This window comes from Podarcis muralis, chromosome 9 (genome assembly GCF_964188315.1).
Source record: "Podarcis muralis chromosome 9, rPodMur119.hap1.1, whole genome shotgun sequence".
Taxonomy (NCBI): Eukaryota; Metazoa; Chordata; class Lepidosauria; order Squamata; family Lacertidae; genus Podarcis; species Podarcis muralis.
The window spans coordinates 18557888-18581394 of record NC_135663.1 but is presented as its reverse complement, the minus strand read 5'-3'; the positions used below and the strand labels follow the sequence as shown (position 1 = coordinate 18581394).

General features: G+C 41.6%; 1 protein-coding gene across 5 annotated transcripts in view; it reads right to left on the bottom strand.

Annotated features, from left to right (window-relative positions):
* Positions 1-1707: 1707 nt before the first annotated feature.
* The window catches only part of GRID2 (glutamate ionotropic receptor delta type subunit 2), a 798573-nt gene continuing 776773 nt past the window's right edge, over positions 1708-23507 (bottom strand). The window contains exons 15-17 of one of the 5 annotated variants that reach the window (XM_028743834.2): positions 13737-13977; positions 10437-10514; positions 1708-4428 (exon numbers count right to left, since the gene is read on the bottom strand). In XM_028743834.2, the coding sequence (XP_028599667.1) occupies positions 4006-4428; positions 10437-10514; positions 13737-13977 (742 nt within the window). In that variant the 3' untranslated portion in view covers positions 1708-4005. Of the gene's footprint in view, positions 4429-10436; positions 10515-10542; positions 12178-13701; positions 13978-23507 lie in introns of those variants that run through there. The other 4 variants (XR_013394137.1, XM_028743835.2, XM_028743839.2 and 1 more) reach the window with 4 other exon arrangements.

The window sequence follows — 23507 nt, the reverse complement described above, 5'->3', positions numbered from 1 at the left end:
TTGCCTGTTCATCCTGAACACTTGAGTAGTTAGAATCGGGTTGTTGTTTGTCTACTCTCAATTATTCTAGTTTGGGTAGCCTTTTTTTTTTTTTTGGTCTATCTTGTTGTTCAGGTTTCTTGCTCTGGTAGGGTCAGGGAGAACCCTCTTTAATCCTTTAGTTTGGGAAGACTTTGTTTCATTCTTCTCCTCTTATGCTGTGATTTTGCTATCCTGTTTCATTGCATGTTATTGAACTTACCTTGTCTCTTTTGTTGTATTATTATACCGTTTACCACTTAGGGACCTTTGGGCTGAAAAATGATATATAAATCAATCAGACTAGAACTACTGCTAATGCTATTATTATGAGATTATTCTGGGCATTCCACTTCTAGCACATGCTGGATCAGGGAATCGCAATGCATCCTTGTCTGCTTGGGTGCTGTCACGATCCATATTGGCAGAAAATGGAGGAGGGGGGGGAGATTATTATTATTTTTATAGGATCTCTCTATTCCAGTAGGTATTGAGCAGTGGTGGTATTCAACAGGGCAGCTTGATTTTTCATGGCACATCCCAACCCTTCTCTCCACACATAATGCAAGAGTTACTGGTTTAATGGATCGTCTCATGAAGATTTTATTTTACCACAAGTATTTTGTTGGGAACTAACCCAGTTGAGAGCACAGCTCATTGGCTCTTTCTAAATAATAATAATAATAATAATAATAATAATAATAATAATAATAATAATAATTTTTATTTATATCCTGCCCTCCCCAGCCAAAGCCTGGCTCAGAGCAGCTAACAACAGTAAAATGATAAAACATTCTAAAATCATTTCATTATAAAATTAATTCAAATCAGGCATCTTTTGTAAATATTAAAAAAAACAAGGTATTAATAGACATGATTTTTTATTATTATAAAAAATTATTTATTAAATATTAATAAAGCATTTTACCCTGTAGCTATCCCTAGAAATAAGGAAGTTCACAATACAGCAAGCTAAGAATTCGCTGGATTCATTCACCGGAAATAGTGAGAATCCAACGGGAAAGTGCTACTGCATAAAAGGGATGGACCCGGAAACTATTTCCTTCTATTTTAATATGATTAGGGCCAAACTAGGCAAGGTGGCTTGAGAAACGTGGGGTTCTCAACCTTTGCAATTCTATTATAGAGGTTGGAATGCATTTGTGGGGGAGGATCAGAGGGCTGCAAATCGCAAATCTCCCTGTGCTTTGAAACTGCAAGTGAACCTGAAAACAAGTGGCGGACTTTGGACTCTCAAATTTCAGTGGCGTCCTAGGCAATGCTAAATTTTGGTGCCCCCCCATCTCTCATGCCCCATTTTGGGTGCTCCCAACAGCATGGCGCCCAGTACAGCTGCACTGGTTGCACTACTCTAAAACTGACTCTGTTGAAAAGTAAATCAGTCTCAGAGAGCAGGAATTTTTAGTGGAATAATCAACAGGTGGTGTAAGGCATTGAGTACCCCCTTCTCTACACACCTGTTAAGCTTACCCTGCAAATAATCCCTTGGCATTGCATTTGTGTTGCCTTAGCGAACAATGGACTGGAGCCATGCATTTGATAACCTTACACCTGGCTCCACCCCTACCTGGCTCCAGGTATACATGCACTGGAACTTTGCAGAGGGTATGCTTGGTGGCCATAGTTTCTTCTCGCATACAGGGTAGTCGAAACAAGCAGAGAGGCAAGTTTAGAAAACAATTTTATTAGACAAATTATTTAGACAAATTATACACAGAAAGCTCTGCCACTTGTAACTGAGGCCTCCAAAATGTGTTTTGTGTATCGGTATAATAGGCAACACATTGAAATAATTGGTTTATCACTAAAATCACTGCAACATCTGGTATATCCCTCTAGTTTGTTGTAAAGAAATTTCTTTCTGTCCTTCTTCTTCTTCTTCTTCTTCTTCTTCTTCTTCTTCTTCTTCTTCTTCTTCGAAAAAGTCAGTTGTGTAGGAGCTCATGAATGTTACAAGGGGAAACAAGTTGTGCATGCTTTTAAACACTTGTACCCTAGAAACAAAATGGCCTTTTGCATGATAAGAAAATTGTTCTGCCTTACACAGTAGACAATATTATGAAGATTTCATACAAAAAACAGTGACAGTACAAGATGCTTTCCCAGAACAGAATTAAGCATCAAAATAGAATAGATCTGAAGAATATATCTTGAAATTTCTCCTAAAGCAGATCACCTAAGTTGCTTCCTATAATCAAGGCCTAGTCACATAATGGAGTTAGGTTAAAATAAGTATTAAAACAAATTAAAAATAAAACACGGGATAAGTTGGCTCGCTTTCTACTTAATCGCATTTTAGTTTTTAAGGATTACAACTGAAAGCTCATTTTACAGATCTAAACAGGTAAGAGTGTTAGCTTCAAAAATGCCGCCGTGCCAAAGGAGGCACTGTTTTCGCCGTCATCAGTTTATCGTTCTATACAATTGGCACTCACGTCAAAAATACATCTATAATTGAATATGTAATAAAGATTTAAACAAGAGATCATTCTTTTGTTTTCCTCCCCTCTCCTTTATATTCTTGGAGTAACACAGGATTGCAATTAAGGCCACACCAATATTTCTCGACCGCTGCCGTCCTCAAACTCTCACACCACACTTGCAATGATGGATAGTATTGATTTCGAAGAGCATTTATTAACCTTCCTTGATCTGTTTTTCAAGCCCTTGGGAACTGAAAATCAGCTGTCCCTCGATGTATATGTGTGTGTGTTTTTACCTACCAGTTTTTCCCATTTTGTCAAAAGTAATTCCAAAGTAATAGATGATTAAGGTTACCCTTAAACACAGCTGAATAGCCAATGCAAAAACCTAAATGAATGAGTTACACATCTAGGTACAAATGTTACATTGCCCTGGATGTTCTAACAAAATAAAAGGCATTAAATATCAAACAATGCAAATAACATAAAACCACCCTTCCTTTTCTTTGCGGAAAACCCCCTGTCCTGTACATCTTTCCAGTATACAACACTTTTTTTTAACTAAAGCTTTATTAGACAAATTGCAATAGCATCAGCTTCCGTTTTATTAGATATATACATGAGTACATATATATATACATATACCAAGGTATATGTGTATATATATATCTATGTATGAGCTACTAATTTATTTAACAGAACAGAGGATTCTGCCATATGATACAGTTTACTGTACATAAGGAAAAGAAAACCTTTGAAACACTGTACAATCACATAAAGGTCATATGCACTGTTGCAGTGCAAAAAGGAGATTTAACTGTAGTCTTTACTGGCATAGCAATGGCTTCTTGAAATCCTACAAAATTGCATTCTCATATTAGGTGGCCTGAATGGTCTCTCCCTTCTCTTTCTCCTTTCTCTCACCACCCCCCCCCCAACTGTAAATACTGCAAGGTTTGCCTTTGGTCCACAGTTAACAGGACACAGAACAGCAGTGAAGCACTGGAATGGATGCAGCAGAACACAGAGAAAAGACTGAAGTTATTGCAATTGTATAAAAACTCAAAGGCGAAACAATACAAAGGTCTTTCAGTGAAATAACCCCATATATTTGATATAGGTTCAGTGTCCGTTTCCTTGTCTTCAAGTTTATGAAATGCTGTACTAGTAGAATGTTAGGGAAGTGGCAGACCTGTTGGTTTTTTTAATGGTGGCTCAGTTGAAGTTACTTCAGAGTAATCCCACTGGCCAGAATGAATTGATTTGATGGTTTACAGAGTTGGGGCCATAATACATTCTAGAAAGCGCTTATTCCAGAGACACACCAGTTGAGCTAATGGAGCTACTCTAGAGGAGCTGGACTGAAAACCATGGCCTCAAGTAGAGAGAAAGCGAAAAAGAGGAGGGGAAGGATAGTGAGTTGTTACTAATACTCCTGATTTCTTTTTAAAAAGTTACATCCATGTTAGTCCCACAAATATCACAGCTGCTCCTCGCAAAGGGAGTCCTAGAAAGAAACAGTGACAAAACAATGTCTGAAGCTTTATATGGAGGTGCCTCGGTCTGGGTCGTTACCGATGTTGAGCCCTAAGGTCGGAGTTGGTTGATAGGGAATTGAGGACATCGTTTTGATGGGACTTCTGAAAAAGCCCCCATTCGGAGCCCTGTGCCTGAAAGGGCCAGTTCGGTGTTCAGGCACACTGCCAAAAGAGAATCCAGAAGCAGCTTTAGCTGAAAGCGTACGACTCAGAGTCTGGATCTGTTCTGGTATGAAGGTTGTGGTAGTGATATGAGTGTTCCTGAAGTCACTGATCTGCTCTAGTGCTTGACGCGTGGGCAAAGTATCAATGTCCAGGGGAGTCAAGTCTATAGAAGAGGTGGAAAACTGTTTATGGGGGCTCTCGTCGTCTGTGCAGAGGCTGTTCACACGTCTATGGAGATGTTCCAGATCAATTTCCTTGTCATCCTGGAAGGCAAAAAGAGGAAAAACAACAACAACAAATCACTCATTGCCACCTTTTTCTAGACAAAAAACAACAACCCAGAAAGATTTTCCACAGAATAATAATCAGAACTATTCAAATAAAGAAAACTAGGCTTGCTGCACATCAGTTAAAAATAAGAGAGGCTCAACAAGTCCATCTCACTAGTTGAAGCAAAACTGGCAAAAATGGTGCCTGACTTTACAACCGCCAAGGCAGAATGCAAATAATCTGTGGTAAATCTTTCTTACAGGGTGAGTTGTGTGATTTGGATGGCATACAAGTGCACTCTCCCTTTCCAAAGCGTTCATCTTGACAATTTAGCCTCTTGAACATCTGGCTGCAGATGCTGCAGAGAAATGCTTGTTGGAAGATGAGGATTTGGAAGTAGGATGCTCATGATTTAGACCAATGTTACATGGATAAGAATGACATTTGTGTAATGAAGATGAAGCACAGTGAAGTGTTGAATGACTGGAGAAGATTGTGAGAGCTGCTGGCTGTCGACCACACATTGCAGTTTCAGTGTGATGTACTCTTTTGTTTCGCGTTGGAAGGGCAGTGCTATAGTATGACAGTTTAGGCAATTGCCTCTGACCCTTTTCAACTCTTTGCCGGCTCTGGGAAGGTATTGGAAGTGAGAGGACATGAGTTCTGAGCAGTGCTGCTATCTGACATCACAAGGCCCATGTCCATCCAATCACCCTTAGCTTCCCATCCATTACTGTGATGGGTATTTAGCTATTGATCCACAAAAATAACAGCAACCAAGCTTAGGGTCAAAAACAGATTGGCTCAGAATAAGTTATTGGTATTGGCGGTGCTAGATTACCCAATAGGCAGACTAACTGCATGCTTAAAGGTAAAGGGACCCCTGAGCATTAGGTCCAGTCGTGACCGACTCTGGGGTTGCGGCGCTCATCTCGCTTTATTGGCCGAGGGAGCCAGCGTACAGCTTCTGGGTCATGTGGCCAGCATGACTAAGCTGTTTCTGGTGAACCAGAGCAGTACACGGAAATGCCGTTTACCTTCCCACTGGAGCGGTACCTATTTATCTACTTGCACTTTGTCGTGCTTTCGAACTGCTAGGTTGGCAGGAGCAGGGACCAAGCAACGGGAGCTCACTCCATCACGGGGATTCGAACCCCCGACCTTCTGATCGGCAAGTCTTAGGCTCTGTGGTTTGACCCACAGTGCCACGCACGTCCCTAACCACATGCTTAGGGCACAGCAAAATAGGGGCACCCCACTCCAAAAGAGACTATTTTTAAAAAAATTGATGTTAAATATTTTCCCCAAAAAAAACATTGGAGTGTTGAAGTAGTCATTGTGGGAAATATCAGAACTTTGTTAGACTTCCTTACACTGCACTCCAAACTCTTTACTCATTTTACTGTTCTCTTTTTATTACTTATCCCACCTCAACCAGGAGGTGTCATCCTAATGCAGATAGAAACAATGTGAGGAAACCAGACACTGTCATGTGTTGCACATGAGATACATGCATGTATGTTTCAGCACACATGCAAATTTTGTGCCATTTTGAAAAATAGAATTTTATTTTACAACTTAAAAGTATTGTTTTTATTTTGAAGTACATATGGCTAGGGCATCGTAATCTTTTCAGTGCTTAGATACTCTAAAGAACTGAATCATTCTCTTAGGAATTTTTAGCTTCGATGCAATAGAAATGTTCAACAGAATTATAGCTTGTTCCCCCACCAAGAAAAAAAATATCTATAAATTAAATGAAAATTTGGAAATGTCAGCAACAAAATTTATTTCTGTAGATAACCAGAATCTCATACTTTTCTCCACCCCTCTTTACATTCCATAGAATTCTCAGTAGCTTTATTAAATATGAGAGACTTAAATTTATCAGCTAGAAGTTTAGATATTTCAGGAATATAAATACGCGGCCAGTCAGTCCCTTCTCCCTCCTCGGGGAAAAGCCCGCAAGAGCCGTGTGGAGCTTGTGTGCGGCTCTTGGGGGCTTTTCCCGCCTGCCTCCCGCCTGCATTCACTCCATAAGATGCACACACATTTCCCCTTACTTTTTAGGAGGGAAAAAGTATGTCTTATGGAGCGAAAAATACAGTATATTGGGTGGAATTCAATGCTGTGCTCTTTGAATCATTCTGATGGAACAATCCCACTCTTCTCATACTCCACTTTGGTGAGCTGTTCTGGAGGTTTCCCCGCCTCCCACCTTGAGTCAGTTTTGAGGGGGGCAGGAATGTGTGTGTGTGTGTGTGTGTGTGTGTGTATGTGTGTGGAGAGCAGGGAAAGCCCCATTGCGTGAGCTGAACTCCTTGTGCAGGGCTTCTGCTGTTGAGGCTGGTTAGCTGAATCCCCCACAAAACTTCTAATATGCCATATCCACAAACAAATGTGGATTTGTAGAAAATAGCTTTGGCAACACATCTTCCACCCTGTTTGACTTTATGACAACCAGTTCGCAAGCTGGTTTGGTGGAAGATATGTTTTAGAATAAACAATGAATTTGAGTAAGGTTGATGGAGTTGCCAGCAGCTTGGCTAAGAGCTTCAATGCAGCCAGACTTTCCTTCTAGGTGTTAAATGGAATACGACTCTACTTTGAAAATACCAAGACTGCTAATTCCTTTTTTTCTATTTCATCATCATAAAGCTTCTGTGACATTTTATGGAGCATTTCCATATTTTGGGTCTCATCCAGTGCTGCACGAGGGAAGTTCCACTCATGCAATGGGGTGCATGGGTGTAGCCAGGATATTTGTTAGTGGGGGCAGGACTTTGATAGAGGGGGCTGAACTGATGTGATTGGTCAGTTAGTTCAGTATTTCTATTGTTTTACTTGATCGGGAGGGGACAGCTGCTCCTGGGCTACACCCATGATGGAGTTTCCCTTTATTTCCTCTCCTTGAGTGCCCTCAAAATATTCTCCAGAAGGTCCTCCAGCCCCCTGGAGCAGATTTTAAGGGTGTGCAGGGGACTCCAGGGGAAAGTTTTGTTGCACAAGTGGAAGTGTGTTCTGCTAGCAGAACAGCAGAGTTTGGCATGGCCCATTTGGCTTTCTTCAACGACTGTTTTGCTTTTGTAGGTGACTAGAATGTTGACGTGTATGACAGCTACCTGCTGATGTTAACTGTGCTGATTGCTGCTACCCTGTTTTCCCCAAAATAAGACAGTGTCTTATATTAATTTTTGCTCCCGAAGATGCGCTAGGTCTCATTTTTAGGGGATGTCTTATTTTTCCATGAAGAAGAATACGGCACACATTTGTTGTCTAATTGTGAGTCAGCCAGACTCCGTCTGGGCAGAGTGAGCAGCAGGTGGCAGCTTGTCCTGGTGGCGGTGCAGGATCTCTGATTTAAAGAGACCCCGCACTGCTCTGGCTGTGCTGTGGCCAATCAGTGAGCTGCGTGGCGGCACTCGCCGCTATGGTCCAGAGGAGTTGGACGCCTTACGGTAGCTTTGGGGGCCTTATATTCCGGGGAGGCCTTATGTTCGGGGGAGGCCTTATTATCGGGGAGGTCTTATTTTCGGGGGATGTCTTACTTTTGGGGAAACAGGGTAGTTTAAGTGTGCAGTAACAATCAAACAGCCAGCAGTGGCAGATCTAAACCACCACAATAAGAGGTATCTCTTTTGTGGGTTATTGCCTGCATATAACGGGGTCTCTGGGAAAGCTGATACCTGGAAGTATCCCAAGTATCACTAGCAGTAGGCTTGTCCCTGTTCTTCCTCTTAGGGCCTTTCAGCACGACCAGGATTATGTGTGTAATCACTGTGTTTTAATTTCGCATTTGCGTGGTCCACGTAATTTCCCTCAAGGCTGTGTTCTCTTTAGGGTGAAGCGGAAGGCTGAGTGCAAGAGACACAAGGCAAACAGTGCAGGAAAAATACGGGGAAATGGAGACAAAGATCACGGGGAAATTGTGGAGGGGGAAACTGCACAAAAGACTATTAGAGACAGGAAGTACTGTGTGCTTTGTGTAGAATGGTCATGGAGAAATAAGGAAAAATTGTGAGCCCTTGAGTTCACATGCTGAATTTCACATATTGACTGGAACAAACTAGCAAGATCTTTGCCTGCTGTGCTCTAGTTTGCTGCTCCTTTGAATCGTGTGGTCTGAATAACAACAACTCAAAGCAGCACCTATTGGTGTTTTTTGCTGAATTTTCAGTAGGGATGGGAAACCTGTGGCCCTCTGGAGGTTGTTTGATTCCTGCTTCCATAAGCTCCAACCAGCATGGTCAATGGTCAGGCATGATGGGAACCGTAGTCCAACAACACCTGGAAGGCCACAAGTTCCTGAGCTCTAATTTAAATGGAAAAGCTCTTATATTTTGAAATAAAATGTGACTCATGTTAAAACTAATTTTTGATTTAATATTTTTGTAAGTAATGCTAGATGCCTAATTATAGAAGTTGGTTCATTTAGTAGCAGAACATGCTTATTTAGTACCAGCAGTACTAAATATTTAGTACTTATTTAGTACATGTATATGCTTAATTGAATACTTTGGAAGAAACAACATGTTACCCTATTTAATATTTTCTGGTAGTCAATATGCCAGAGATTCTGTTATTCACTTGGCCAAAAGCAGGACTGCAGTGATTCCACTGAAGTTACTCTAAAATATGATGACTTGCTCATATTTTTCCTTGTTTTGTTTTCAAAGCAAAAATTTCTGCAAAATCCCTGCAAAATTCAGTATAAACACCTGTATGTTAACTCCACTAATCACTGACTAGTAACATGTAGAAAAGTAAACAGAAGGATGAAGTAATTATAAATTATATGCACTGAACACGTATTGACTCTGTACTGTGTGCGCTTTCCAAATTAATATTCAGAAAGGTGAAAATCAAAAGCCCCCTTCTGTGTTACTTGCTCAAATGGGCAAAGGATGGAGAAAGGTAATATGGAGCCAGGGCTCTGGTTCATCCATTATTATGCATGGATCCCCTTGCCTCAAGACATGTAGGGTTCTCTGGATCCAGGAGCCCTGATTGTAAAGGCGTGTGCATTCATGAAGGTTTCCCTGCCTCAGACATCCATGGTAATATTAGTGTGGATGGTAGAGGAGAAGCCATGTACAATCAGAACTAGAAGTGTAGTTCCACAGTCTCTTTCTACACACTTTTCTACACACTTCAGGTGAGTAGCACCAGGGGCAGGGGCATGCCTTATTCTTTGGTTACTATTTTTTCACTAGCTGCATTGTTTCCCCATTTCCTACCACATCTTTGAAGTGGTTAAACTTAAAGAAACCAGATCCTCCAGGTATTTATCCAGGGAAAACCTAACTGCACATACTAAATCATTTACAAATTTAGAGCCTCATATGCGCAGTGTTGTGTGCATGGAGCGCCTGTATGTGCATGCTTCCTCATTAACTTACACAAACGGCAACTCTGCACGTGTATCCTCTGTACATAGGAGATTGCCCCTTTGGTGAGATAATTTGAGAAGATTGAACTCCTAGTATGCATTGGAACCTTCATGTGTGATTCACCTATATTCACCACCTTTTCGTTAAGAGTATAAAATCCCATCATCATGTAACTGTCAGTCTGAATATATAGCAGTACATATTTGTACTATTTTGTTCTGAATTTCCATATGTGAAAAAGAATGTGGTTGACGCATTATCAACGTGGCTGGTCTTCCGATGATGACAAATCATATGAGTGCCCGTACCATGTGGTATGCTGCTTGTGTGTAGCAGTATCAAATGTGGGTCAGGCCAGTATTAACCACATCAGTGCAACCCTTCATTTCCAGTCTCTTTGCGTGTGCTGCGTCAACATATTTAAAATTAGCCTGCATCACATGGGGCCACTTCACACAAGCAACATGCCATACAATATGGCAGCCATACAATTCTTGTCTTGGTGGGAACCACACTGCACTAGTACAGGAAATGTGGGCCTACGTTTGAAAGCTTGCAACATTTAAAACAATTAGTTGGTCCAACAATAGATGAATTAACTCAAGACTGACCAGATTTTGACTCCAAAATTGTATTTCGTCTGGAAATATGCACTGAAGATCCCCTTCATCCTTTGCCACGCTGTTAATCTTTCAGCATAGAAATAAATTTACAGTGACACTCTCAATACTTACACTAGTCATGGTGAAATCCACTTTTTTATTTTGGCCATTACTGATGTCTCAACATGTATCATTCTGTGATGGCAGAGATGTCTCGAGACTTAGCAGCAATAGTGATAGAGGTAACAAAGTAAGATAGGCTCTAAGTCTGATAAGTGATAAGAGATCTGCCTTAAAAGAAGTTACTCTATGGCAGCCTACTCAGTCTCATGCCCTCTAGATGTTTTGGATTACAGTTCCCTTTATCACTGACCATCGACCATGCTGGCTAGTAATAGATGGGAGCTGCAATCTGACAATATCTGAAGGGCATCAGGTTGGGGAAGGCTGCCCTGTAAAATGCAGAACAGCCATGAGCTAAGACCAGAAGCAGGTAAGAGGGAAACAGTCCAAATAATGGTCCAGTTAAGCAAATTGTATAAAATTAGAATATTGCCACCTTCATTTTTCATTGTATTTCCAATGTTGGACCTGTAGCATTTTCACAAGTGTTGCTAAGAACACCCTTCCTCCCTACAACTACCCGTTTTGAATGTTGTGATGGAAGCTAGAAAGTGGGCCATTTTAATATAAAGGTGACTCAACATTGCCTATTCGTTTCATTTGATTTATGGGCAAGCCATGCAAAAACCCATTTGTTTCTAAATGTCTGCTGCCCTCCCCACAGTGCCCTGTACTAATGTGCTGGATTGACACTAGGTCAGGGGCATTGTGGGTGATGCAAAATGGTGCCTAGACTGGCAAGACAGCTGGTGCCATGGTTGCTTGCAGTGGTAGCAACAAAGAAGAAAATAAGCTGTGCTACTGGTTTTGCTAATGGGGAGACCCATCCCCAAGAAACTTTTGGAGAAGTTCTTCTCCGTCTCTTGAAAAATACAGTGAAATAGTCCCCCCGCCCCAATTTCCCTGCCCACAAATAGGATGGAGAATTTTGAGAGATGATTTGCACACAGTCAATGACAATTGTGGCATTAAATCAGTACTAGGGCATGGACTCCCTGACTAGGCTTCTGATTCTATTACATTCCAAGAATTGCTCAACTGAAGTGGTACCTATGAGCTCCAGAGGTCCTATTGAGCTCAGAGACATTACTGTTTATGCTAGGAGTAGACAACATGGTGGCCTCCAGATGTTGTGGATTACAACTCCCATCATCTCTGAACATTGGGCACCATGCTATCTCCCCTTGGTTTGTATGATGCCTGAATACTAATTTCTAACATTGCATTCCCTGACTTGATAGGGTCTGTCCTTCATTTTATTCAAATTTGGTATTTTGTGATTTTCTTCAGTGTCACTGCTGAGTCTGTGACATTACAGAATGATACATTAACTCAGCTGATGTCAGAATGAAAACAAGGGGAAAGACTTAGGGGTGATATTTGCCCAAACGCCACCCCATGACCCACACTCCACCCTCTCAAGACATCAAAATGAGACACCACTCACAGGATGGTTTGTGCATAGCTCCATAAAATGATTGCTCCTCTTCTTTCACGTGTGCCTTGATCAACAGTGAAATATTCAACAATGCAGACATTTAAATTATCACCAGGCTTCAGAGTTTACATCCCATTGAGATTAATGGGGACAGGTCACACTTCTCTCAGAGCTATTGTTTAAGGCTGTCTGCAGACACAAGCAGACATGACTGCGTGGGTTATTTTGGTTCACAGCTGGAAAGTTATATTCACAACCATAAGGCAAATTTTCAGTACATTTTTTTTTAAAAAAGAAGAAGCTTGCATTCTGGAGCACAGGACAGCAGCCCAATATGACTTCCAATTTTGGGTTCTGCTGCCCTTCTCATTGCCCTTCAGCCAATGGACTGAATGGATGATAATATGATTGTTAACATTGGTTCATAACTGTTGCAGCACTGAATGAACCCTGTACCTTGGATAGAGGGGATATTCAGCACAAATTTCAATGTGAAGTTCTAATTTACATAAAACTTCACTGTATAATGTGAACTCTTTTAAGACTCAAGTTGCAAGCCAGCAAATCATGATATAAAGGACCAAGGGACCACTTTACAGCAAGTGTTTACTTGCCACCACACCCAAGTTGAAATGTTGCAACATCTGAAATACCTAAATGGTCCTCCCCTTTTTATTCAGAAGTAAGTCACAAAGATAATGTTCAAGTGCCTTCTAAATAGTAGACTGATTAATCAGACCCTATGCTTGCTGGTGCTGCTACATTCTCCAATTTTCTGTACTCTTACTTAAAAGTACAGACACACATGTGCCTTGATAAATGGCAAGCCTCCTTAAAAAGAATGATTCAAAAGTGGAGAGACACTACACCCAAACAGGCTAGGAAATAGACTTAAACATTTCAGTGCTGGTTAATCAAGCTCTAGTTTACATTTGATTCTTAGATGATGGTGAGGTTTATAGATGCACACCATTCTTTTGAGTGAGATGCACAGATGGACCTATGCAAAGCAAATGAATGCCTATTAGGGCCATTCCACACATTATGCAGAAACAAACTTGGGTTTGCAACACCTAGTGCACTCAATAAAGAGCAGCAGCCAATACAGTTCACTGATTAGTGTACCTGGATGATACATGTGTCTGCCAACACATGTTCATTGCATTTGCATGTTACATTTTTAGATGTACACTTAAAACAGTTCAGGTGTACATCCGAATATGTAATTGTGAAGTGGCCCTTAGACGGTGTTAAGAATATGAAAGCAAATGAGAATTTTTTTCCCTTGCAATGATTAAAATCACCAAGGGCTGGTAACAAGAACCAAATTTGAACCCAGTGGCTTGGATACAATGAAACCACCATATGGCCAAGGTGGCCTTGGGGCTGGTGTTTCTCAATAGCAGCCTCTCCTTCCAAATTGAAAACTTCTTTTGAAACTGAAGGGGTTTCAGAAGCCATTTGAGGTATGATATTGAGGTCTGCTATCCAAAGGGGTAGAAGTAGAACAAACCCCACTGGGCATATCCAAGCACACATAAAGTAGCCTTTGGCTCTCTCCCCATTACAAAAAATGAAAAAACAGTTCTTTTAGATCAGTAGTGAGGAACTTCTGGCCCGCAGGCAATATCCCCCCACATGTTGGTGATTAAGAGGGATATACTACTAGAAGGCTATAGTAAAACATTTCAGAATACACATTTTCCTTCTCACCTCTAGTGCTATGATGAAATGGAAGGGTCTCATACCTCTTTTGAAGGAACCCGCGAGCCTTTTCTTTTATTCCACCATGTTTCCAACATTGCAATTAAACAGGAGAGAACAATCCCAGCAGCCAGTATGCAAAATACACCTGCAAAGCTCTTTATGTCCAAAGCTCCTCCTTTATATTTAGGGTCCACGGAGGAGTACAGGTCACACTGGCCATTCTTTGGCCACCACTTATGCTTCAGTAGGTCCATGTGTCCATTCTGCTGAAGTTCTAGAATCCTTGGGGAGAAATTACAAGAGTCATTCAAAATCTCATTGGCAATAAAGAAGAATTTCATACACAGCTGTACAGCCCAAGTCCAGACTTTCCCAAGATGAAACTTATGCTGCTCAAAAGATCTCATATGCATGAAAGCAAAAATATCCCTGAAGTGGCTGGCCAAGCATGCATTCTGATATCCAGCTCATATGACTTGAAGCAGTCTCACTAACAAGTGCTGCTGACAAATTAAAGTAGCACCTTGGTTTACATTACCCTTGGGTAACATAAACTTCAGGTTGTGAAAGTGGCACCCCTGGAAGTGTGCACATGTGCAGTCCTCCAGTTGTGGAAAGCTTGGGATCTGATCGGAGCTCTGGAACGGATCCTGCCCGCAACTGGAGGTACCACTATATTAGAGGGCTGCATCTATGGCTGTCCCATGACATCTGTCTAGAATGTAAGACAAGCCTGCTGGGTCACACCAGTGGTCCATCTAGTCCACAGTCCATTGGAAGCCTGCAAGTCAGACATAAGCACAGCAGCACTCCATGCCACCTCCTGTGGTTCCCAGCAAGTGGTACTCATTTTATTCATTTTCATTCATTATATTTCTGTGCTTCTTTTTACTCACACGAGTCACAAAGTGGCTTAAAAACAATAAGCAAGAAAACAGAACACCACGATTGCAACATAAACCATATAAAATAATTAACAAATCCTCAGTAAAACAATTACAAACCACCTTCGGTAAAACACTATTAACAAAACAACTTTTTAAAAAGGCTATGCAGCACAACCACAAGAAAAGTCATCTTATAAACTTCACAAAGCATGACAGCTTTCAATATAATCACCATATATTGAAATTGAAATAAATTGAAATACTTTATTGTCACTTGTACAACTTGTATACAGTGAGATTACACGAGCACCCCCCACTCAGCTCTCTTAGTATTAATTCCCCTTGTTTACTGACGCAGACCCACCAAACCCGAAAGTCAGTTGCCCTGCTGTTATCTTTTCATTCAGCAGCCTAACAGCCCATGGATAGAAGCTGTTCTTTACCCTGTTGGTGCGACTAATCATGCTTCTATATCTTCTGCCTGAGGGCAGGAGATAAGAAAGTGCCGGCCAGGGTGTGAATGATCCCTGAGAACTCTCCTGAGGCAACGTTCTTCCGCTATTTCATCCAGCGGATTCACGGTACAGCCCATAATATATATATACACACATACACACACACACACAACATTAACAAACTAACAATCAAAAACAAACCAAGCACTGCTGGATCCGCACACGCTATCTCTCCCCACCCTCATGACTCACTGTCTTCCACTCAGTTCATCAAAAGGCACATACGCATATTACCTCTGACAGTGGAGGTAAAATATAGCCATCACAACCAGTCCTGAATATATTATGAGATTTAAGCTCCATCTGAATCCATGGAAATGACTTCCATATGACGGCCACAACCCACTGTACTATAATATGCACAAACCCCATAGAAGGTGCTGACACCTTAAGCATAACTAACTCTCAGCTGGCTACAAGAAAATGTGTTTAGGATCAGGTTTTAAGTCACTTTAATGATGCAGCAGGAAATGTGAGTGTGGAGTGTGTTGTAGGCAGCCCCCAAAGCACAAATGGTTTGATATGGGAGAACACTGTTTCAACACTATTTCAGAGCGTATCTTTAGCTTGACTAAGCAAGAGTGCATGGTGGGCAACTGCCTTGACCTGACCCTCGACCACACATTCAGCTGAGCTAGTCTTACAGGTTGCCAGCCATCCCACATGGCTAATGGGGATGGAGGCTTGCTCGCTCCAGTGGCATCAGGAGTTTATGGGAAGGAAGCCTTTCCCTTCCCTGACTCCCATTTTCCCAGCTACAGCGAAGCACCTGGAATACAGTCAATTGCAGTCTCAATGTGCTCAAACTAGGCCATGCTTTAAAAAGCACTTTTATTGATTTTAAGCACCTGCTTAAATTTCTCCCATTGAAATCAATTGGGCTTAAATGCAATTTAAATTTAGCTCAATATACAGTCTCTGTTCTAGCCACTTGCTCCTGTGTTCTAAAGAACAACCAACTAAGGATTTTTTCACGTGTAATCTTTATTTTTCCAAATTGTCTTGTTAGGAAAAAAAATCACATGCTCTCTATCATATTAATGGTGGCATGAAAGTCTCTTCTTTTTGGCCTTGAATATGTGCATTTTGTCTTAGACCAATGCATTGCTCCTTTCTCTTTTTATACATTCAGTTACAGAATAATTGCTCCATTCTCATTACTAAAAAGCTGTTCCATTTGCCTGTATAATTCCTGATGACACAAGACATCTTTTCTGTAGGAGAGACTTTTATGTGTATGATACTTGAACATTAAGTTGCTCTTTGAAACAGAATTATGTCTAATTGTATGCCCACTAATGGATGTTAATGGATGGGAAAGATCTCTTTCCAGATATCAAAAATATGCACAATTCAGAGATAAAGATTTCATAACTAAGCAGAGGAGTTGTAGATATGGAAAGAGGCGATTATAACCTTCATTTAGGGAAATGATGTATCAAGGGAAATTACAGTAGAATAAAGGTAACGAGTCTGTCTATCTGTTCTGTGATACCAAAAGTAATATCTGATTTGCCCTTCACAAAATCAGTGGATGTTATTTCAGTCATTTAATAAGAGGAACTAATTTGTGCTGAGGTTTGTGAGCTTAAGAGAAATCTACCTCCAGACCTTTCTGCTGTACAAACACTACTAATTTTCAGCGGGGTTTGTTTGAGAGAATAATGGAGGATGCTTTGGAGGATAATATTAGTCACTGAGAGCAGTGTTTTAAAGAGAGACCTAAGGCAATGTCAGCCTTAATTTGATAGCTAAGAACATACTTTTTTTGCAATGTGCAAATGTCCCACAAGATGGCAGCCTCTACATAAAAACAATGTTCACTGTTCCAGCGCTGGTGAAGAGTAAGTACATGTTTCTCAGCTAAGCAGCAGACCTGTGCATTATCACTTGAACATGCTAACACTTGTTTTTTTCTGAGCTATCAAGTACACCAGGTTCCCTCAGACTTTGGAACTGTAAACCCTTCTCCCTGCCCCAGTAAAAAACAACACCATAAAACTAGCTGTTCAGACTTTGCAAGCTTTAGTCCAGGGATAAGGAAACCAAAGGAACAAGGAGCAGGACAGAGGTACACTATGGGGGGATGGAGAGTTGTCCAATCAGCCCAAAAGCTGGGGACATCAACAGTATACATCAAATAATGGGACATGGATGTTTCAGGGCTAGATCAGTGCTCTGAATATTCACTGCCACAGTTAAGATGCAGTCACAGAGATGGGGAAGTGGTACTCAAGTGATCCCCATTGCAACTGGATCTGTTCAGTCAAGACATCATGAACATTCTTGGCATAAAGAATGGGGTATGGGACACAAAATTCTTCATGGCTTGCTCTGTTGATGTTTCAGAACCTTGTGCTTCATTCATATGTGATCTACTTCATTAGCACTTACTCCTGAGATAAAAGACTTGGAAAGAGTCTGGAAGAGCAATCAAACTCCCTCCCTGTTCCTGGCTATGGGGTGTATGTGTGTGTATATAGATGTGTGTGGATTAAACAGGCCTCCCACCACCCATCACCAATCTCTTCATTCTGTCTGCCAAATGTCTGGTGGGTGAGAAGCTTGGAGGTATCCCTGCTAGCAGAAAGTCCCCAAGCAGGGTTTTCCGAGGGCAGGGAGTGGGTGGGTATGAGCTGGCCAGAGATTTGCTGGATCCTGAGCTGCTCTTGCTGCCTTAACCTAATGGCAACCTGGAGCTGATGCAGGGGCTGTGCAAAGTTGCCCTGTCCCCTTCTACTGCTTCTGCCCCACCAAGGGGTTTAGGGATTTGGATTGCATCCTAAAGCTGCAATACTATGTACACTTTCCCAGGAGTAAGTTCTATTGATCACACTGGCGGAGGAAGAGGACTGCGGGGGGAGCGCACTGCCCCCGGCAGCGCTATCCCAGTGGGGTGCCATTGCGGCTGTTCCCCCACCTGCGTTGGGCACCGCGCCCCCACAGGCGGTGTGCCACGCCCACAGGATGCACATCATGCCCCTGCGGGCGGCGCACCCACATCCCCGGGACGCACGCCAGCCCAGCCCCGGTGCTGGAGCATGAAGCTCCGCCACTGATTGAACACACTGGGATTTCCTTCTGAGCAGATACCCATTATAATTCTCCTGTACCATAGAACAGAGGTGGAGAACCTGTGGTCCTCCAAATGTACTTAGACTCTAACTCCTATCAGCCCCAGTCAACACAGGTAATAATAAAGGAGGATAGGAACTGTCATCATAGAAAGCCACTGAGCAGAGGCACACCCCTGTATGTTATTTACTCCAACAAGATCTCTATAAGAGTCACATCACGCTGAATTCTAGCATGTGTGTGCCAGGGGAATGCAACAAACAGGAACATCAGGCCCACACAAATTCCTTCACATAACCTAAGTTCTAAGTGCATGCACAAATACACAATTATAATGCTGTTCATCATTTTTTTGTGTGGTGGGCAGTTTGCATGGGCTGGATGTATTCAGCCTAATGTATATACACTGTGATTGGTTTGTATAAAATGTTATGCTTGCGATGGGTGTATGGGCATGCAGGTCTGTAGTGTTTTTCCATTTCCCTAGACTGCATACAGTGTGAAACTATTCTAAGGAGAGATCCCCTAGATTAAATACATGGTTTCTGGCCGGTATGGTGTATGATGTTTGGCCCTGGGAAATGGATATCATAGTGGCACAACTGTTGGGCCTTAGCAAGGGTTAGGCTCCAGTTAGTCTGATCCAAAAAATAGAGGGAGTGGGGAAGGAAAGCTATGTGTGGGTCCCTTTGGACCAGAATCAGAAGCATAGTCCAACACAGGTTGGGTTCCAAGGTGGAATCTACACACATATAAAAAACCGATGTGAAAATGCTTTTTTAAAAAAAACCATTTTGAAAAATACATTGAATTTGGCATAGCTCACTGTCTCCATCTAGTGTCACATTGTATATTCCACTTTATAATACATTTAAATTGTTTTATTTACAGCTGTATAGCTGAGTTCCAAGAGGCTAGGACGTAAAACAGTTGCACTATGACAATACCAGCACATCAAGCTTGCCTTGCCCATGTTTATACCATAACTAAGGCATGTGCATTTATTTGGGCACAGTGTGCCAATTAATGGTTGCTAGTATTCAGACAAGAAGTGACATTATTAGGAATGCAAGTGCTATTCCAGCAAACAGCACCTCTGTGAATATACACTAGCATTTCTTTTTCTAGTAATCCAGGTCATACATTACTGAGATTCAGAGAGGCTTAATGCCACATTCATAGAGGGACCACAAGCTCTTTTCACAGATGGCTTGAGGTGGCGTGCCAGTTCCTTGTACCAGGGCATGTTAGCTGAAAGACATTATTTCAGCTGCTTGCTTTTCCTCATTGAAAACCAATGATGAGAGGAAGTGCGAGAAGTCAAGCTTCTGTAAAATGACATGGGAATAATTTTACTTCACATGGAGAGGGCTTCCCATTAACAAACCATGAACTAGTTGCTGCAACACTGTGGGGAGAGGATGGGGATGGGGATGGTTGTGTTAGTAATTTGGCCTTGAGCTGTAACCCAGTAGTGTTGCATTCATGCAATTTCTGCCCCTAATGACAATTGACAGTACTGGGTCTTAAGTAGAATTGAATATAGGTTTACATGACCATTATACCTGTAAGCATGTTGTTTACAGTGGGTTGGAACTAATGTTAGTTGAACGTGGTTCCCAAATGAAATCAATCAGGAAAGTAATGAACTAATTTCCCGTATTATTTTCAATGAAACCTAAGCACAGGTAGTCTGGATCCACCCAAATATGGGATGCTCATTTAGGTAAATATGCATAGTCTCCGGAGTGGAACATATGAGACGCCATATTCTGGGTTAGGGGAGGTAGTGAATTCAATTCCTTGGCTTTTGTTTCTTTGCCTCACTCTGTTACACTTTCAAATGTAATGTTATTTGCTTACTTTCACCAGGCATGGTCCTAGGTATGGTCAATAGATCACTAGTTCTGCTTGATTTTCAATTCTTGGTGATTAATATAGGTATTGCTTGTTACTTAAAGCTACGTGGGCTGAACACCGTACACTGCACTGGGAAAGTCATATAGGGTCATGTTTCACTCCCCAAACATTTGAACCTTAATGGTTCACATTTTAGTCCAAGATGAGTGCTTAAGAAGCTCTCTTTAAAAACTTAAAATACGAAGCCATAGGATATTTTTATTTTTGTATTAAAAAACTCCCTTCTTTTGCACGGTGGGCTTCTAATGGCTCTCAATCATCTGAGTGTAAAGCCGGAATAATAATTCTTCCTTACACTACAAGGCTATAGCAGTTCCCAATAAATTATCATAAGTCATTCAGTTATCAGAGTGACATCCGTACTGACAGAATATGAGAAATGATGTTTCTAAGCAATTAGAGTGCTGATGACAACCATATCATTTTTTCAGCGAAATTGTTTTGGTAGTTTTTATTTATACAATTCTCCACCCACCCCAATTCATTACCCAACTTCTCAAGAGTTGTGGCAAATGTCTGTATGCCCTTCTAATATATACAGAACCGCCTGGAAGACAGGCATTTGCGTGTTCTGGATAGGGTTGCACTTTATACAAAGGAGCTGGGGCACTTCAGGATACATATTTGCTACTAGAGGCTGAAGTGACCTCTGTGGCTTGGAATGCCCTTTATCAGCTTCATCTGGTACACCAGCTATAGCCATATCTGGATTGAGATAATCTGGCCATTGTAATCCATGCATTGATAACACTGAGACTGGATTACTACAATGCACTTTTTGTGGGGCTGCCCATGAGGCTGCTCTGGAAGCCCTGGCTAGTGCCAAATGCAGTGGCTAGGCTGTGGATGGGGGCGGATGGCGTTGTAACACCTTTGCTAAATGTGACATCTGCATTGGCTGTAACATATGCTGCAGAATAAGTTCCAGGCTGTTATATAAAAGCCTGAACAATTTGGGTATAGGATTCTTTAAGGATTGCCTAAGCCCCTGGATATTTAGTCAAAGGCAGGCGACTATAGGGTGCACCGCTCATCTCGCTTTTCAGGCCGAGGGAGCCAGAGTTTGTCCACAGACAGCTTTCTGGGCCATGTGGCCAGCATGGCTAAACTGCTTCTGGTACAACGGGACAAGTGCCAGAGGGCACGGAAACACCGTTTACCTCCCTGCTGCAGAGGTACCTATTTATTTAATTGTACTGGTGTGCTTTCAAATTGCTAGGTTGGCAGAAGCTGGGACAGAGCAATGGGAGCTGTCATGTGAGTTCAAACCGCCAACCTTCCGATTGGCAAGCCCAAGAGGCTCAGTGGTTTAGACCACAGCGCCACCCGCATCCCTTATATAAGCACCACCTGAGCCCTTATATCCCAGCTTGATCACTGAGATCATCTGGAGGAGCACTGCTAGTTGTCCCCCATGTTACAGACTGGCTTCCACCAGAAGCCAGGAGTTTAGTGTTGCCAGTCTCATGCTGTAGAACAACCTTCTAGCAGAGATTTAGCAGGCACTCTCACTTTTGATTTTCAGGCTTCACTTTTTATGCATACAGGCTTATGCAACTGTTCAATTTGGTTTTTTTTAAATAGTCATTTTAATCATTTTATGGTGCTCATGTTTTAGTGTCTATATACTGCTGTGTACCAGCATGCTATATTGTTTGAATTGGTGTTACTGTATATAAATACTTGTATAAAGAAAATAATAAATAATGGGGGAGATACATGACATAAACTATTCTTGTTGGTAGTTTCATTGCTTAACAGAGTCACCGAGCAAGATTTTTACCCCAGTCCAGTTCTAGTTGCACATAGTCATTCATGACAAATTGTCACAGGATGTGAATGGGGACAAGCATTAGACCATACAGTCTGGACACCTGGATGCACACCGGCATCTATATTCTGCCATAGTTAATTCACTGTGTGTGGCTGGATTGTGAGCAACAGGGATACCTGTCGCTTTGTTAGCACTTTCTTAATCGTTCATGAACGGGTACAAAACTTGCTGAAAGGGAGGGTGCCTGTTATGGGATGGGAGGATAATGAATTTGTGAAAAACACCTTCCACACTTTGGCTCAGCACTAGCTGAAGAACTGGACTTTTCTTCTTGTCTAAAAAAAGATGAATACACAACATTAAACTATAATGAAGAGTGTGCACATTAATATGAAATGAGATATTCATTATGTTTATTGTTGGAATAAGCACTGGAGGGAATTCTTAAATGTAATGCTAGTTTCTTAAACTTGCTTTGTTATTCTGCTGAGTACTTCATTTCTAAAAGTTGGAGAAAATTTGATAATCAAGATCTTCTGCATACTTTTAATATGAAAAGGATGCACGGAAGGTCTCTTCATTTATTGGCCGCCCAGAGGAAAATGAGAATAGAAATGTGAATGTCCATTTACCAATCCTACATATTATCCTGGCAGTTATTCCCAAGGGACTCACATAAATATTATAAATTCATTAAGCTCAGGGCTCTTATAGTAAACATCAAATGACTTCATTACATTGAGTCATGAATGTGCATTGCCAGTGTTACCAGAACAAGGGATTAGAATAGGTTCTGACCAGTTTTAGAAAGGCAACAGGGGGGCTCTCTAATATGCTTACAGTTTTTTTGCTCTGGTTCACAATGCCATCCCTATTAGCACTGACATCATTGGGGTTTTAGTTCACCAGATGTCAAAGAGAACAACAACTACCAGACTTTTAGAAGACATCTGAAGGCAGCCCTGTTTAGGGAAGCTTTTAATGTGTTTGATGCATTACTGTATTTTAATATTTTGTTGGATGCTGACCAGAGTGGCTGGGGAAGCCCAGCCACATGGGCGGGTATAAATAATAGATTATTATTATTATTAAAGAATACGTGCTTTGGTAGAAGCAATTTAGGGGTGGCTTCTCATGCCACATTTTGCCCTTCCCATCACCTTACTTTCTCTATCCATCAAAATATGATTAACTTCCTTTATCCCTTCCATAGTTGTGCCCCTTTCCTCATTTCCCCTCCACCTGTGGCTCTCTCCCTTTTAAAGATTGCAAGCCTGTGTGCAGGGCCTGTCCAGTTTGGATATTTGATTCCAATTGGACGTTGATTTAGGGCTCTTAACTGAATACAATCCACAGCATCTCCTATTTATAAGGTAAGGTAGCCAGTGATGGGAAATACCACTCTGAGCCTGAGAGCCTGGTGAGATGCTGCTACTTGATCCACCTTCCTGGAAGCTACAGATGCAACCACCACCATAGACTTGTTTTATGGCCCAGTCTTCTGGGCATCTCTTCTGCTGTTCAGTACCAGGCCCTGTGATTGCTAACACCAGAGCAATCAATGATATGAGCCAGCTTTCTGTGTCAGCTTTCAGTCTGAAAGGTGGGCCGTTTGCAAACAAACAAAGATCCTTTCAATTT